Source organism: Vespula pensylvanica, chromosome 3, assembly GCF_014466175.1.
Source record: "Vespula pensylvanica isolate Volc-1 chromosome 3, ASM1446617v1, whole genome shotgun sequence".
NCBI lineage: Eukaryota > Metazoa > Arthropoda > Insecta > Hymenoptera > Vespidae > Vespula > Vespula pensylvanica.
In genome coordinates, this window is record NC_057687.1 from 11,279,705 (window position 1) to 11,295,465 (window position 15,761).

At 28.9% G+C, this 15,761-nt stretch overlaps 3 protein-coding genes across 5 annotated transcripts; 2 read left to right on the top strand and 1 right to left on the bottom strand.

Annotated features, from left to right (window-relative positions):
* Nucleotides 1-200: 200 nt before the first annotated feature.
* Nucleotides 201-3,578, bottom strand: LOC122627937 (RNA-binding protein 45). Its single transcript, XM_043809608.1, has 6 exons — nt 2,824-3,578; nt 2,508-2,622; nt 1,278-2,056; nt 961-1,193; nt 704-833; nt 201-555 (listed from the first exon to the last, which is right to left on the bottom strand). Exons 1-5 carry the CDS (start codon nt 3,020-3,022, stop codon nt 720-722), a joined length of 1,440 nt encoding a protein of 479 aa, XP_043665543.1. The 5' UTR covers nt 3,023-3,578; the 3' UTR covers nt 201-555; nt 704-719.
* A 1,749-nt stretch (nt 3,579-5,327) lies between these two features.
* Nucleotides 5,328-7,702, top strand: LOC122627938 (peroxisomal biogenesis factor 3). Of its 3 annotated transcripts, none has more exons than XM_043809610.1 (4): nt 5,328-5,633; nt 5,710-5,826; nt 5,944-6,018; nt 6,266-7,702. In XM_043809610.1, the coding sequence occupies exon 4, from the start codon at nt 6,267-6,269 to the stop codon at nt 7,401-7,403; it is 1,137 nt and encodes a 378-aa protein (XP_043665545.1). In that variant the 5' UTR covers nt 5,328-5,633; nt 5,710-5,826; nt 5,944-6,018; nt 6,266; the 3' UTR covers nt 7,404-7,702. The 3 variants fall into 3 exon arrangements, with proteins under 3 accessions (XP_043665545.1, XP_043665544.1, XP_043665546.1); XM_043809609.1 differs by having other exon boundaries at nt 5,330-5,633; nt 6,084-7,702; XM_043809611.1 differs by lacking the exon at nt 5,710-5,826 and having other exon boundaries at nt 5,583-5,633.
* Nucleotides 7,703-7,850: 148 nt separating this feature from the next.
* On the top strand, nt 7,851-11,865 carry LOC122627940. The gene is made up of 3 exons (XM_043809613.1): nt 7,851-8,135; nt 10,847-11,170; nt 11,500-11,865. Exons 2-3 carry the CDS (start codon nt 10,861-10,863, stop codon nt 11,808-11,810), a joined length of 621 nt encoding a protein of 206 aa, XP_043665548.1. The 5' UTR covers nt 7,851-8,135; nt 10,847-10,860; the 3' UTR covers nt 11,811-11,865.
* The last annotated feature ends 3,896 nt before the right edge of the window (nt 11,866-15,761 follow it).

Here is a 15,761-nt window from a genome sequence, read left to right on the forward strand (position 1 = left end):
TAAGTTGAAGTTACAATTAAATCTTTGCAAATTTCATTCTTCGATTCGCTATTAATTTTAGTAATAGAAAAAAAAAAAAAAATGAAACATAAATATTTATGTATATATATTACCACTGGATTTCGAAAATAGATCTTGTTTTCTTATTAATGCACTGGCAATTTCAATAATAGAAAAGAAAAAACTAACGTTAAAATATATTTACAATCGAAATATATTTACGTCTACACACTATGCTGCCTGCACTTTATATGGGCAAAAATATCGATGCAATAAAATTTATTAATAGCTTCGGAACAAAATTGTTTGTTTTCTTTTTTTTTTTTTTTTCGCAAAGGCCTGTCGAAATAAGAAAATAGAAATGGGAAATGTATGTGTAACGATATGTAAGGATAAAGTAAAGCAATAGTGAAGTTTTAGTAATGTAGCTGCGAACGTAATCAATTATTAAAGTAGATAGTTGTTGTTTCCTTGGATGCAGGCCCAACGTGGTCAAGTGAGTCTTAAAATTCGTCTCTTTCGTTGCGTGCGTCCAGCTTGTGTATACCAGTCAGTCTGTGAAGATAAATAGATACATTACATCTTCTTTAACTTTTCAAAATAAATGTATCGTCAGTTATAACGTCAGGGAGTTATAATGTAAGTGTCTTTTTGTCCCATTCATTCTTTCTTTCAGTTTGTCTAACGTTCAGCTTGTACTTACACAGTACACAATAAGCTTAACGTTCGTCTTCATCAACTCTTAATCGTTTTCTACGATCTTCACCAACGCTTCGTTCCTCTGCCTCCAATACTTTAAGACGAGAACCACATATTTCTTGCCCATGTAGAACCTACCAAACATCTTATAACTTAATTTCTAAACTATCTAATGTTCGGAATTCAAATCAAAGCATCAAATAAAAAAGCAGAAAAAGCAATATTTGAAAAAAAAAAAAAAAGGGAAAAATAAAATTATACCTCAATAGCTTCGTCTGCACTCGCAATGGTGGCATATTTGGCGTAACCACAATTTTTTCCCGGAAGCATATATACATCTATTAAATTACCAAACCTACAAAATGCATCTTTCATAGCATATATAGGTGGTACGGGTGGACCACATACGATGAAACATCGTTTGGCTACCTCTGCATCCACATTCGCCATTGGTTGCACAGGTGGTAATTTGATGCACATTGTCTGTTCTAAGCCTAAAATGAATTCATTAGATTATTATGAGTAACGCACAAAACGATAGTTAAATAAATAAGAATGTTTTATAATTTTCAACTCACTTGGTGCTGTTAGTCCTGCTGCTTGAATCAGCGACGTAGCTTGAGCAATAGTTTCAGCTAAATGTGCTAAATCTGTCCTTGCCGGTACAGCTGAATTAGAGCTAGGTTTTGATGAACCTTTGGATGACATATTACTTGTATCTGGTTTAACTATCATTCTATGACCTGGAGGATATTCAAAACCATGAAATTTTTCCCTAGCATATGCTGCTGCGTTTGGATTTGAATACACCACAATGGCTTGTCCTCTTGGCATCCTGTATCTTGCATCCGTTTTTAAATGACAATAATCCATACCAGGAACTATATCAAATAATTTCCACAACTGGTCTTGATTTAAAGCTGGATGCGCAATGACTTGTAATTGAGTATAACCTTCAGGATTTGGATAATTTGTAGCTATATCTAGACTGATGCTGCTTTTTCCAAAATTTGCAGAAGTATGACCAAGACTATCGTAAGACATAGAAGAGCCATTATTGTATTTAGAATCCATATTTTCAGGCTTCGGTTTCTTTGGTTCTGCAAACACTGCTTTATATTTCCTATCGCATTCTTCAAACGCTTTCGCTGCACTGGATACTTTTTTAAATTTGACATAACCAAAACCTTTAGATTCATTTGTATTACGATCTTTAACTACCGTCGCATATTCTATTTGACCGAACTTAGAAAATTCTTGTTGTAATTCACTATCGGTCATTGACTTTGGTAGTACACAGAACAACCTGACCCATCTTTCCTCTTCATTCGTTTCTCTCACAGATCCTTGATCACGACTGTAATGATCAAGTAAAGATAGATAAATAAGATTTATAATAGTGGAAATACTAGAACATCCCCTTTATTTCTGAAGGTAAGAAAGTTAGTTTTCTGTATATATTTATATATTACGTCATGTGTGTAATTAAAGATAAAATTTACACAACACCGACAGAAATACAGAAGGGTATGCACTTATGTCAGATCTTTTGAACATATACTGTTTCACTTACAATTAATTACACCAAGAGAATAAAAGTAAAATTTAGATTATTTACTCGTATGATTGATATCTATTATCGATTTTGAATATATTTATATATTGCATTCTGCAAGTTAAATAAGATGTATGCAAAATACTTTTTCATACCTTCAAAAATAAATGTTCCATATATAAGCATGACCCTTTAAATGAAATTAAACAAGGAAAATCAAGTTTGAAGAAGAATATATATCTTTCTGTCATACTTTGAAGCGATCATCACTTTGATAGGTCTTCCAACCATGCCCAGCATTTTCCCATTCATTTCCTCCAACGCAAATGCAGCTTCTGACGTCTTGGAAAATTTGATATACGTAACCCCTATGAAATTGTTTATTTATATAATAACATCAAAATGATTGTTATACATCAAGATGAAACAAAAATTATAGCTGTCCTCGCGATCGTGACGTCGGAACGAAATGAAAATATTAACGAGTCAAAAAGTATATCAACAGTGTGATTGACAAAGAAAATATTAAATATTGTCGATTAGTTAATAAAGAAAAGAACAAATATTACCTTTATTCTCGCCAGTATTTCGATCTTTAACGACCCAGATATCCTCGATTTTGCCGAACTTCTCAAAGGCTTTCCGTATGTCATCTTCCTCGAGAGACTTGTGACAAATAACGAATAAACGCGAATTAGGCGGGTCATCGTTCTTTGATCGCGGATCCATTTGAGAATAAAAATCCCGTTCTTTGTGATCTACCATCATACAAACGAAATGGACGCCGATCTACGGGTGTACGCCTATGTATGTCTACTGTACTCTACAGTGATGCCAGATGTAATGAACAGGTTCGACGCGCATGCGCAGAAATATCATGACGTTCGAGACGGCGTCATACGTGGTCACATCATTACCAAAAACATTCCTAATATTATTTCTTAACGCAAATCGTTTCGGTCTAATATTAATTATAAAGAAATTATATGATTATCGTGTATCAATAATCGATGACTTCATCGATTTGTTAAGCCTTTATATTTCATTAATAAATATATATGTATATCCCGATGATCTCTATTTTCTATGTAATAATATTTTTTTATCTTTTGGAAAGTGTAAGTTTCCTTTTATATATTTCTTTTTTTTTTTTTGTTTTGATTTTGTTTTTTTTCTTTAACAGTTCAACCTCCTGACACACTTTCAAATTTTAGACATGTTGACATCAGATATCCTCTCTTATTAAGCAATCACTTAATAAAACGGTACTCCGTATTGTAATTTAGGATTACACAATTTTTCACTGCCTTAAGAGGCATCGTTCCGACTTGAGAAAGTCTGATTTGATAAAGGCGCCTCCTAGTGTTTTTGTTTAAAAACTTTCTTATTCAGGGCTGTAACGAAATAAGAAACTGTCTAAAGATGAGTACATAATTTATTCAAAAATTTAATACGAAACAAATATATACATACGTATATGTATATAGTTGAAATTAAAAAAAAAAAAAAAAAAAAAGAAAAAAAAGAAAATGAAAATGAAAAAGAAAGAAATCTTTATAACCTTTATATTTTCTATCAAAATGTTTGTGCATCTATACAAAATGTTATAAAGCAACCATAATTGTTGCGGAGAAAGTACAAGTCCGCTCCTTTCAATTTTATTAAACAGATCATCTCTCGCGTGGGTTAAAAATATTCTTTCACATTGATCAATTTTCTTGATTTAGCAAGATCGCTATACTATCATCGAGCATTGCTGCCAATAACATTGGCGCCTAATCATTTATTAAACCAATCACTTTCGAGCTTACACTTGTTTATATTATTCACATAATATATTTATTCTTTGCATTTACTTTCACTTTATGATATTTCTATAAATCTAATCTTTAAATTGACATTATTTTTAATTTTATTTTTCTCGTTTTAATCTTTCCGGTCTAATATGTTGCTTTTTTCTAATCTTTCTGTTTCTTTTTTCGTGCGTGTCTTATACAGACCACAATTTCCATCACATTAGGTTGATGACTATACCGGATAACGGTCGTTACGTTTTCAAGTAAACTGTTTCGTTCCACAAAAGCATTGAAGAAGTCATGCTCCGATATTTTTCCGGATGTAGTACGTTAGTATGTTAGACGAAAGAGAAATATGGATAATGACATACTACGTATCTCAGGAATTGTCGTTTTCGTATTTTAAGTGAACGTAAATACGATAGTTCTACTTTCTTCTGTTCTCTTCTGATCTTTTCTTTTCCTTTCACTACAACTTTATTCCTTCTTTTATCATAATAAAACGATTTTGTTGTCACTTCTTGAAGCACGATAGAAAACAATATTTTCCTACACTTTTATACATTATTTATAGATCATTTATTTTGTATACATTATTTATGTCGTTATACGGATTCGAAAGTTTCGATTAACAAGTTCGAATTTCGCGCCAAAGAAAAATTAATACTTAAATCATATTAAATTTACGCTTCGATTAACGACGTTTGATATACGAACAAATCCATTTATGTTCAAACGATTATACTATTTGGATTATTATCACTTATTGTTTAAAAATGTTTAATCATTATTAATGTAATTACATCAATTAAATGTTATATAGAATTTCATATAGAAAATACGCATCTTCAGACATTATTTACGTGATTATTATACGAAACTCGCAATTAACGAATTCGAATTTCGCGCCAAATAAAATTAATACTAAAATCATATTAAATTCATACTTCGATTAACGACGTTTGATATACGAACAAATCCATTTATATTCGAACAATTATATTATTTTGATTGTTATTATTTATTATTAAAAAGTTTTTATATATAATCACCCTCTCTTTCTTTCTCTCTTTCTTTTTCTCCCTCTTTCTTAAATTAAATTTATCAGAATTAAATTGTGTAAATTTGATTCAATTGTATGTAAAAATATGTAAAATGAAAAATTTTGAATTGGTGATAATGTATAGGTGATTAAATATTATTAAATAATTAAATAATAAAACCTTATCAAAAGTATTAAGCTTTCTTATTTTATTAATAAAATGGAAATACAAAATTGGAAATAAAAATGTTGGTAACTTAAATGCTATATGCTTTACGGTTATATGATTAATGCATTGAAACGCATGTACGTTAATACCTGCTGGACAATGAGAAATATATGCGAGCGAAGAGCGACTCATGAGGTAATGTGCAAATCAAGAAAATAAGAGGAAGAGTAAAGGTCAGATGTTTCGATTGTATTACTAATAAAAAAAATAAGCAAAAGTATGAGCTTAACCGTAGATCGAAGTGCGGAAGATGCGTCAGATTTGCAACTTGAAGATTTTATAGAAAAAGAAAGTCGAAGACAATTATTTCAGGTTAGATTTTTCGTTTCTTATCAACTATCTACGTCTAATTATTGAATTTGTCCATTTTGTTATGTGAATTTAATAGCACACCAAAAAACATGAGTTACGAGTTGTTTTATCTTCTTGGATATAACTAAAACGTTATTTAATAATTAAATGAAAAAGTCCATTATATGTCTCATTGCTTTTTTTATTTAAAAAGGTATATATACATATATATTTTGGCTTGACAGATTTTTATAGAATAGAATTTAAATTGAAATCAAACGTTATACGATATTTGGTTTGTAAAAATATATATATTTTATTATTTTCATAGAATCTAGCACTAAATCTGACAGATATTTGCTGGGAAACTTGCATTGACCGCCCTACTCCACGATTGGAAGCCAAGGTAGAAAAATGCCTTATGAACTGTGTTGAACGTTTCATTGACACTACTAATTTCATTACAAATAGATGGGAACGTATTGCTTTAAGTAAAAGTTCTGATATTGATTTGAAATAGACGAATAAATAAGAAATTATACAGTTCGTACATGATATAATTACTACATTTATTCGATTAATTAATTAATAAAGTGTTACTTTTAAGAAAGAATTGTATCATAAAGACTATTATCTAGAAATTTCAATGACAGTATGTTTTCAAGAGTGAGAGATTTTTTTGGTCGCCATAAACGGAAGTTTATATACGGGAGCATCATTATTGGAAGTTTTATATTTCTATCGCGGTATACACAAAGAAAAATTCGAGAATGGCAGGAGAAAGAGATCAAGGAGATGTTGGAGAAAGCTCGAAGACGTCAATATTTTGAAAGTACAGAAAGGACATGTAATCAGATGATTCTTCCTCTTGCATCTAATTTAAGAGAGTCCGTAACAAAAGCTTTGGATACCACTTCTATAGTGAACAAACTTAGGAATGGTTGCGACGACAAAGTAGCGTCGTGGAATGAACTTAAAGTTTTAGCAATTTCAAGATCAGCTGCAATTATCTATTCTCAAGTTATGCTTGTCGTACTTATTAGAATTCAATTTAATATAATGGCTGGCCATATGTATAAAGAATCTCAGAAAGTAACGGATAATATCAAAGAGAATGACGAGTTCCAAACAAAGTATATGTCGTTATGTGGTCATTTCATATACGACGGCATAAAACAATTGTGTAATATTATAAAAGAAAAGGTCACTGAAATAACAGCATCTATATCTTTAATAGATAAATTATCATTGAGAGATTTAGAACAAATATATTGGTCCATCGTGTCGTCTGTAACTGCAGATGACAGAAATCCAACGAAAAATCTTTCGAAATATATGCTACCATCGGAGTGCGAAGAAAAAACTAATGCATCTCTATCAAACATCATTTACGAAACCTTAGATCTACTGGAAAGCGAAGAAATACAAGGCTTTATGCAAAGTAATATTCGAAGTGGTTTCGTTTTACTAATGGATCATATATCAGAATTTTTTAATACCAAAACAAATAATGATAATGGTACGAGGAATGGCATATCGATACCAGGGACCTCGAATCATACAGATATGCTTTGGACAGATTCTGTTAACACAAAGATTTCAAAACATTCAGATTTCGTTGATATAAATAAGATCACTATGCCTATGGCTAAAATAATTCCAATAATAAATGGACAAATTCCAGATCAATCTAAGCCTAGAGATGTATCTACAGTATGGTTGCAGCGTCTTATTCTAAACGACGAACTTAAATTATTTGGGGCTAATATCTACGAAGCATTTAGTTTCTAAGATAAAATATATTATATAGAAAAATAACTACACTAAGTTATCTATGTGAGCACACGTCCACCTGCAATAAACATATACTATATATATATATGTTGTATATAATATATATATATATATATATACACACACATAGATATACATATATACATATAAAATATATATGTATATATATATTACACGAAAATTCCAAATAACATGTAATTAAAAACTAATCATTCTATCTGTTTAATTTTATGTACGGTATTTTTGACATATTATAAAGTTCACTTTCGTAAATAAATGCAATTATATAAAGATAACTAAAGGTTTAATATTTCTTTCTTCCACGTGATATATACGCGTAGTAACGCGTCCTATATATGTTCATTCACCATATGTGCGAATAGATGCAATTCTGCGCATGCGTCAGAAAAAGAATTATTACAGCGAGTTGACTAATCAGGAGAGTCCATGGTTGTTGATAGTCTTGAAGAGAAGCTCGCGCGTGCGAGTGAGGTACGGATCGAGCTTTGCCGCGTTTACACGCACCATCCTTATTACAAATAAATGTGTATACATTATACTATATTTGTAAATGTGTACTTTCAACTTTCTTTACAACAGCGATCAATTAATTCACTTAGTGCTCGTTTATACACCACGCGGTGTTCATTTACATTTGACACATTAAATGGACTATGATTGAGGAAATCTAAAGAAGTTAATTGGATTTCGTTTTCACCATAATTTTTCGTAAGTATCTAATAAATCAATTATATATCTTTAATCAAACCTTCTATATCGTTATGAACGTTTCGAGACATTAAACATTGGAGATAGTGTAAACAATACTAACGTGTATATACATATATAGACATATATATATATGTGTGTGTGTGTGCGTGTGTTTATATATCTCAATGTGATCATTCGATATTCGTAAACAATAATAAGTAATTAGCATACAAATTATCGAAGCATGAACAATAACGTGTTTAAGTCAGAATAAAATGAATTTATGTAGTATACCATATATTACGATGCATCTTTGAACACTATTATTATTATTATTATTATGATATTCTCCCTCACTTCCTATATCATTTATACACGATTCCTTACTGTTATTCACACCCTTTGAAACGGAAAATATATGTATGTGTGTGTGTGTGTATGTGTGTGTAATCTTTCGTTTATGTACATGGCTGTAGCAGTGCAATGACCTTCGAACGTATTACTGTCTCTACAGAGGTTTTTTTCGGCAATGGATGACACGAGGGAGAAAGAGAGAGAGAGAGAGAGAGAGAGAGAGAGAGAGAGAGAGAGGGAGGGAGGGAGAGAGAGGGAGAATACACGTGCGTCGCTTCTTGCCCTTTCTTCTTTCTCCTTCCGCGTTTTTAATTTTTTTACAATCATAAAAAATAAAAAATCAAATATCAAAGATATTCGATTAAACGGATATTTAAGTATACAAAAACGAAAAATTCATAGTAAAATTAATATAATTTTTTATTAAAATGATAACGTTCGAGTTTTATAAAAATTCGTATTTTAACCTAAAGCATCGTTCTACGTTTTGAAAAAGAAAAAGGAAAAAAAAAGAATTATTCTACTGAAAACAATGATTTCATCGGCGTTAAAGATTCATATGTATATATGTATAAGAGTCGTGGGATGTTAATTTACATGATAAAGTTTGTGAGAACTTCCGTGAAATATATATATATATATATATATAAACACACACCCATATATATATATATATATATATATATATGCACATATATATAGATTCTTGATAGGATGCAAAATAGCTCGAATGAAAGGAATAAAAGCAGCAGTAAGGCAACAGAGAGTTATAGTTGTGAAAGATAAAAATAAAAATATGCCTTGTGCTGACGCAATGTAAGAAGAAACACGTGTATGAACATGTGGTTGATATATGGTTAATACATAATTCTGTTTCTAAGATTTAATACATAATATATAATAATTTTTATAGTAGTTAAGATAACAATTATATCTATATACTCTATTAAGATTTGTTATTACAAAATTGATTGAACTTATAATTACTAATTGTAACGTAATAAAGGAGTTTCAAATAGAATATGTGTAACCGTATCTCGATAAGATGTCTACCACGTGAGGGAGGAAGCACATTGCATTTTAATTCCCCGTTACGTAGAACGTTCTATCTCGCTGTACATAACGAAATTAAAAACAAACAAAAAAAAAAAAAAAAGAAGAAAAGAACGTGTGGCTGCACACCGTGCGTGCGATGTCCAGATGAGTTTTGTATTGCGTCACGTTGACACAATTTGTAATTACACGCGTTCTGACACGTGCTGTCTATCTCTCACTCTGATCTTAACTTCTATGAACGTAACCTATAATATAATACATGTAATACATCAAACAAAATGGAGAAATGTCATTGTATTTATATTTTTGCAAACATTACGAAATTTCCTACAATTAAACGTGTAACGTAAATTATAAATGAAGTTAAAGTTGCTCTTGAAATTTAATAATAATAATAATAATAATAATTATTATTATTATTATTATTATTATTATATTCAAAATAGTCTGAAATGCACTCGTAGAAAATGATATCCAACGAAAACTGTGTACGTAGAAATAAAACGAATAAATTTCGTTGTACTTATGAAATTTGATCGAATTAATAAGTTACACGTGTAATAGAAATGAAATTTGTAGAATGTTCGATACACGTGTAGAAATTTATATGTATTCACGATGAGAAACTATACCAGAGATAAAAGAGAGAGAAAAAAAAAGAGGAAACTTTTCTTCTCTCTCTCTCTCTCTCTCTTTTCTTTTTTTTTCTAACGATACCTTTCTATATCCCACAGCTGCATTTATTTACGTGTGTGTGTATATGAGTGTTTGTACTACTCTTTGTTGCTGACAGTCGCGTGCATGCGCACGCTTCACTGGCACGTGTATTGTAGGTTGGTCGAGGCAATGAAATAATATCTTAGCTCTCTATAATCTCGCACGTGTAACACGCGTTAGCAACTTTAATTCTAATCAAGTTTTCCAACGAATTTTAAATTAATTTGATTAGATCTTCTAAAAATATTTTTTTTTTTCGAATTGTTTAATACTCGAAGTAAAAGTAGTAATGAATGATTAGAAATATTAGAAATTATTTGTAATTTATAGATTTTTTTCTTGTAATAATTATATACAACAAATATATATATATATATAATTATTAATGATATAGTATGATATAAATTAGAAATTGTTTCTAATCTAGATTTTTTTTTTTTTTTTTCCCCAATATATGATGCAAATGAGAAAAATTATTTGTGATTTATTTTATTTTAATTTTTTCTTTTTTTTTTTAGAATTATAAACAATATAATTATGTGATGTATTAGAGAAACTATTTATAATTTGTACATTTTTCTCTCCTCTCTTTTTTTCTATAGAATTATAAATAACTATGGCTCCGACAGTATGCTTACCGGAATTGTCAGTTGTAAGAAGTACAGAAAACCTTTATACGCGCCGACGACAAAGGATGTGTCGTGTTATCAAAGGAAAACAACCGAAACTGGAATTAAGGCGATTAACCAATGTCATAGACTCCGACGTTGAAAAATCTATAACATCTTCGCCCATAAAGAATTCTTCGTTTGAAGATAATAATTCTCACGAGTCCGTTGACATAAATATTTCATCATCGAACGTTTCAACAAAAATTTCGGAAAAGTTTATGGAACGTTGTGATGTAATACTTCCCAGACGTGAAGGTAATAATTATTTTACGTTATCGTATCCGTTCTATTTCTGCTATTATTAAGTTCCTAGATGAATCAAAAGTTCTTAGGTTGTTTTAAAAATCAATTCCTTTTTTTCTTCGAGATTTTTAGTTTTAATTTTTTTTTTTTTTTTTCATATTGTAAAACAACAAGTTTAATTTATAAAATTACAAGTCTAACATAGAATCTTGAAATGTCATAAAAAAGTAATTGATTTTTGAAAATTAGTTAAAAACTTTTGAACTCGATTCTTCTCTGTATATTATTACTGATCATTTATATATGCATATATATATATATACTTTTTTTTTATTTATTAGGTTTATTTAATATCGTTGTACGTACGTTGGCTCTTGTACGACGAAATCGTATTCTTCAGGAACGAGTTAATGCTTTACGTGCAGAGACACATGATTTCATTCGATCGGTATTAAATAATCCACAAAATAAGTGCAGACAACAAGAAGATATGATAACAACGACAACAAGTCGTTGCAAAGATGCGATAGTTTCGTCTTCTACCGAAAGAATTGTCTTGAAGCCAACGTTATCGCATGTCCCAGATACAAGGAATTCTTCACCGGATATTGTTACGTCCACGTGTCAGAGTCCCTGGGAAAACGAGGATTAATTTAATCTTCATGCGAAGAGTTCTATGAATATATATATATATATATATCACATTATTTAACGCTTATTTTTTTATTGAAGATAATAAAAAGAAGGAGGTTAGGAGTATTTATTAATTAATTATGCACACGTCGTCCAATAGAAATGCAATTAAAAAAAAAAAGAAAAAAAAAAAGGAAGAAAGAAAACGTTTTCTTCTCGTCTTTAATTAAAAGTCATAATTATTATCATGTTTGTTATTATATCTTGTGACACTAGTAGCTTAAATATTTTCTTTTGCTGAAATTTATTCGATTGAAAATATCGATATATACTTAGTATTAATATTGTATTAAAGATTTTTTTTTTTTTTTTTTTTTTTTTATAGATATTTTGCAAGTAGAAATGATATTTATTTATTACGCAAATATGGGTGAAATATATTTCAACGCGTGTATATTATCATCAAATCAAAAAGTAATGCTTTAATACTTCGTATATGTATTACTTTGTTTAATGATTCATTGATATAATTTATAGTATTTGATAATAATGATATGGTATTATTGAGAGAAATATGTGATAATAAGACTTTTTTTGTATTTCTTATTTGTCAATCAAATTGAATATAAATTTTATACCTAATAATGTATACGCTGTCCCCTATAATTATAGTAGTATCAATCGATATGATTCACTTTTTCTTATGCTATATTCAATTCGAATACTCTTTAAAAAGATACGTATAAATAAACGTAAGTTTTGATGGTTTGTAAAATAATGTGATAGTAAGAATATAGCTCGTTGATATATGACAATTTTTAATATTTTTTATTGTCATATAATGTCTTCTTAGTGTAGTGCTAATTAGTCTCATTAATTTATAAAGCTTTAACTTTGACATATTATGAACTTTAGAACTCTACTTTTATATATATATATATATATAGATATATATATACTGTGTCTTTTTATAACACATTTTACAGATTCGCAGCAATAAAAATAGAATATAATGGATGAAAAACTCTGTGTAAATTATATTTTCTCATACATTCACAATCTTCTTTAACTTTTTTTTTTTACATAAAGGAGATCTAAAAACCCAAAGACCTTCTCAAATCTTTTAATTTGTAAAATTGGCAAGAAATTGAAAAATTTAATTTACTTATAAAATAGTAAATATAGATAAATATAAAATATGAGAATTGTTTATATATATATATATATATATATATATATATATATATATATACACACACACTTACATTATATATTTGACAGTTGAAATAATATCTGAAAATGATTTTTGATTAATAGGATACATCGTTTAAGATATAATTTTATCATTTGTTTTTATTAACTTGCAAAATTATCTTATTTTTCTACTCATGCACAGATAAAATATATAAATAAAAATGTAAATAAATGTTAAACATAAGTTTATGATCGAGGCTTCTAATCACGCGTGTGAATTTCAACTTTGGGTTATGCCAATGAATCGTTATTGTTTTTTTTCTTTCTTTTTTTTTTTTTTATTATTAACCTTCCGTTACTCGTATAGGATATCATTTTAATATACATGTTTTTAATGATTTTACAAAGCTTTTATAAATATTTATCAAATGATAGCAGTACATTCAATTATTACATTTTTTGCAGTAACGTCTTGTTGACCCAAGTGTGTTAATTATTTTCTAACTAGAGCTTAAAAAACACGTGGAATGTTACTGAGAGATATTGAAAGGCAGATACGTAGTTTCAATCGATAGAATGTTATAAATATGAGAGTCTATTATATATAGAATATACCTGATGCGAGTAACGAAGGGATAAATTGACTATCTTCTGCAGCGCATTATCATGGAAACATAAATCCATAGCACAGTGTAAATATTTCATATTAGAACAGAGAATAAACCTACCATTAGAATAATGAATGAATATAACAATAAAGAGTATTGTCAAATGTAAACATATATATAATTTATGACGTTTTTTTCGACGACTCTTTCTTCTCAACAGTAACTTAATTTGAACATGATGTTAAAAGGGTGACATATAGAGAAATATGCATAGATAGTATACATACATATATATATATATATATATATATATATATACATATATATATATATAATAAAAACCATAACGACTTATAAAAGATGTAATTAAACAAACTTGATATAGTTATATCTTTGGATAGTCAACAAAAGCAACTCCCTTTGCAGATGGTATTTCTGCATAACAGGGAAGCACCAAATAGATCAAATAAATTCTACATAAGGTGCTGACCTTTGTAAAATAAGTTCGTAAAATATACAAAGCATTCTTACAACGTGAATAAAAAAGAAAAAAAAAAAAAAAAAAGAAAAAAGAAATCACTAGAATTTTCTTATACCTTATATGAGAGCCATGTAAAATAGAATTATAACGGACAGTGTCATGCCAGTAGTTGATAAAAATATATAATATAGTAATGAGAAATGTTGTAAATAAATTTGGATATAATTAACTCATGTAAATAGAGAATAACAGAGTAACAGGTACATAATTAACAAGAACAATAAAAGTCACATCTATCAACTATTGGTATTGAAGTACTGCCCTTACATATCCTACATAAAATTCTATTAACAATACAGAACTTTACATACAATTCATTTTGCATAATTTAGCTCCGTTTGGTTTAAAACAAATAATATAATACATCTTAAGATTATTATATTGACATGTGCCACAAAGATATATAAATTGCAGCACACACGTGGACTAGAGTAACATTTTACGTAATTAATTAAAGTATACTTGGAGACAAAAGTAATATGTACAATCCTGCAGTCTTTGTAACGCAAACTATGGAATACCTTGGTCTCCTATGGCAAAATACTTTATATTTAAAAACTGTACTAAAAATACTTTTGACGCAATGACTTTCACGGAAGTTTTATATTTGAAACTTTGAGATTTTCAACTCCTTTTTCTCTTTTAATTGTTACTAAAAATATAGCTTACATCCAGTTTTTGTCGATCTTTATTTTTTATTTTTTATTTATTTATTTATTTTTTTTTCAGAAGACATTTTCATCATAAGTCTGTAGGTGTGTCTTTCTATCTTTCACCTAGAATTAAATGACAACAGATCTTTGAGCAGGAAGAAAATGACATCAATGTATGATTCGTACTTACAATGTTCTACTTTACGTGTACGAAATACTTATGAGAAAATAACTTTCCATTCTTAATGTTCGAGTTAAGCGAAACGTGTCACATCTTTGGCTTATTCATCTTCTTGCAGCAATACTATGAAATATAGTAATTTTTTCTTGAACAACACGGCATCCGCGTGCGTGCGTGCGTGCGTGCGTGCGTGCGTGTGTGTGTGTGTATGTAAAAGATAAAAATATGAAGTAAAAATACTACCCTATTCGAGCATTTCACAAATAATCATCTATTTATTACATGTAATACAATAGAGTGTGAATGTAAATCTTCACGATTTAATAAATATGATATGTTTCATAGGAAAACAATTTGCTCTCATAAAAAGTAGATATATACGAATAAGTAGAAAAAGATTCAAAAAGTTACAGATAAAGTCATTTGTTCAATGCAACAGGGTAGCATAATCCAAATCAGATGAAATATACAATTTAAAAATATTTCTAAACTCTATATGATGATCTTTGATTTTATAAAGCAGATAAAATAATTATTTCATAAAGAATTCTATGAAAAAAAAAGAATAAAAAAAAACAAAAAATATTAACAAATATATTTTGCTGCAACAGATGCACACTTGTCTATTGCATTTCATGACGCTATTTGTGGAGGAAGGTAATAAGCTTTGTCTTCACTTATAAATTAAATAATGATACATTAGTGTTAGAAATAAATTGTTAAATTTTTTTAAGCATGTTTTTTCGAACAATTGAAGAAGTGATTATTATAAATGATTACATTATTTTTTTGT

Excerpts from the sequence above, each read along its gene's own strand:
- LOC122627937 (XM_043809608.1), bottom strand. The coding sequence starts at position 3,022 with ATGATGGTAGATCACAAAGAACGGGATTTTTATTCTCAAATGGATCCG. Across the intron at positions 2,057-2,507 it reads AAAGTGATGATCGCTTCAAA|TCGTGATCAAGGATCTGTGA; the intron begins GTATGACAGAAA and ends TGATCATTACAG. Across the intron at positions 834-960 it reads GTGCAGACGAAGCTATTGAG|GTTCTACATGGGCAAGAAAT; the intron begins GTATAATTTTAT and ends GATGTTTGGTAG.
- LOC122627938 (XM_043809610.1), top strand. The coding sequence starts at position 6,267 with ATGTTTTCAAGAGTGAGAGATTTTTTTGGTCGCCATAAACGGAAGTTT.
- LOC122627940 (XM_043809613.1), top strand. The coding sequence starts at position 10,861 with ATGGCTCCGACAGTATGCTTACCGGAATTGTCAGTTGTAAGAAGTACA. Across the intron at positions 11,171-11,499 it reads AATACTTCCCAGACGTGAAG|GTTTATTTAATATCGTTGTA; the intron begins GTAATAATTATT and ends TTTATTTATTAG.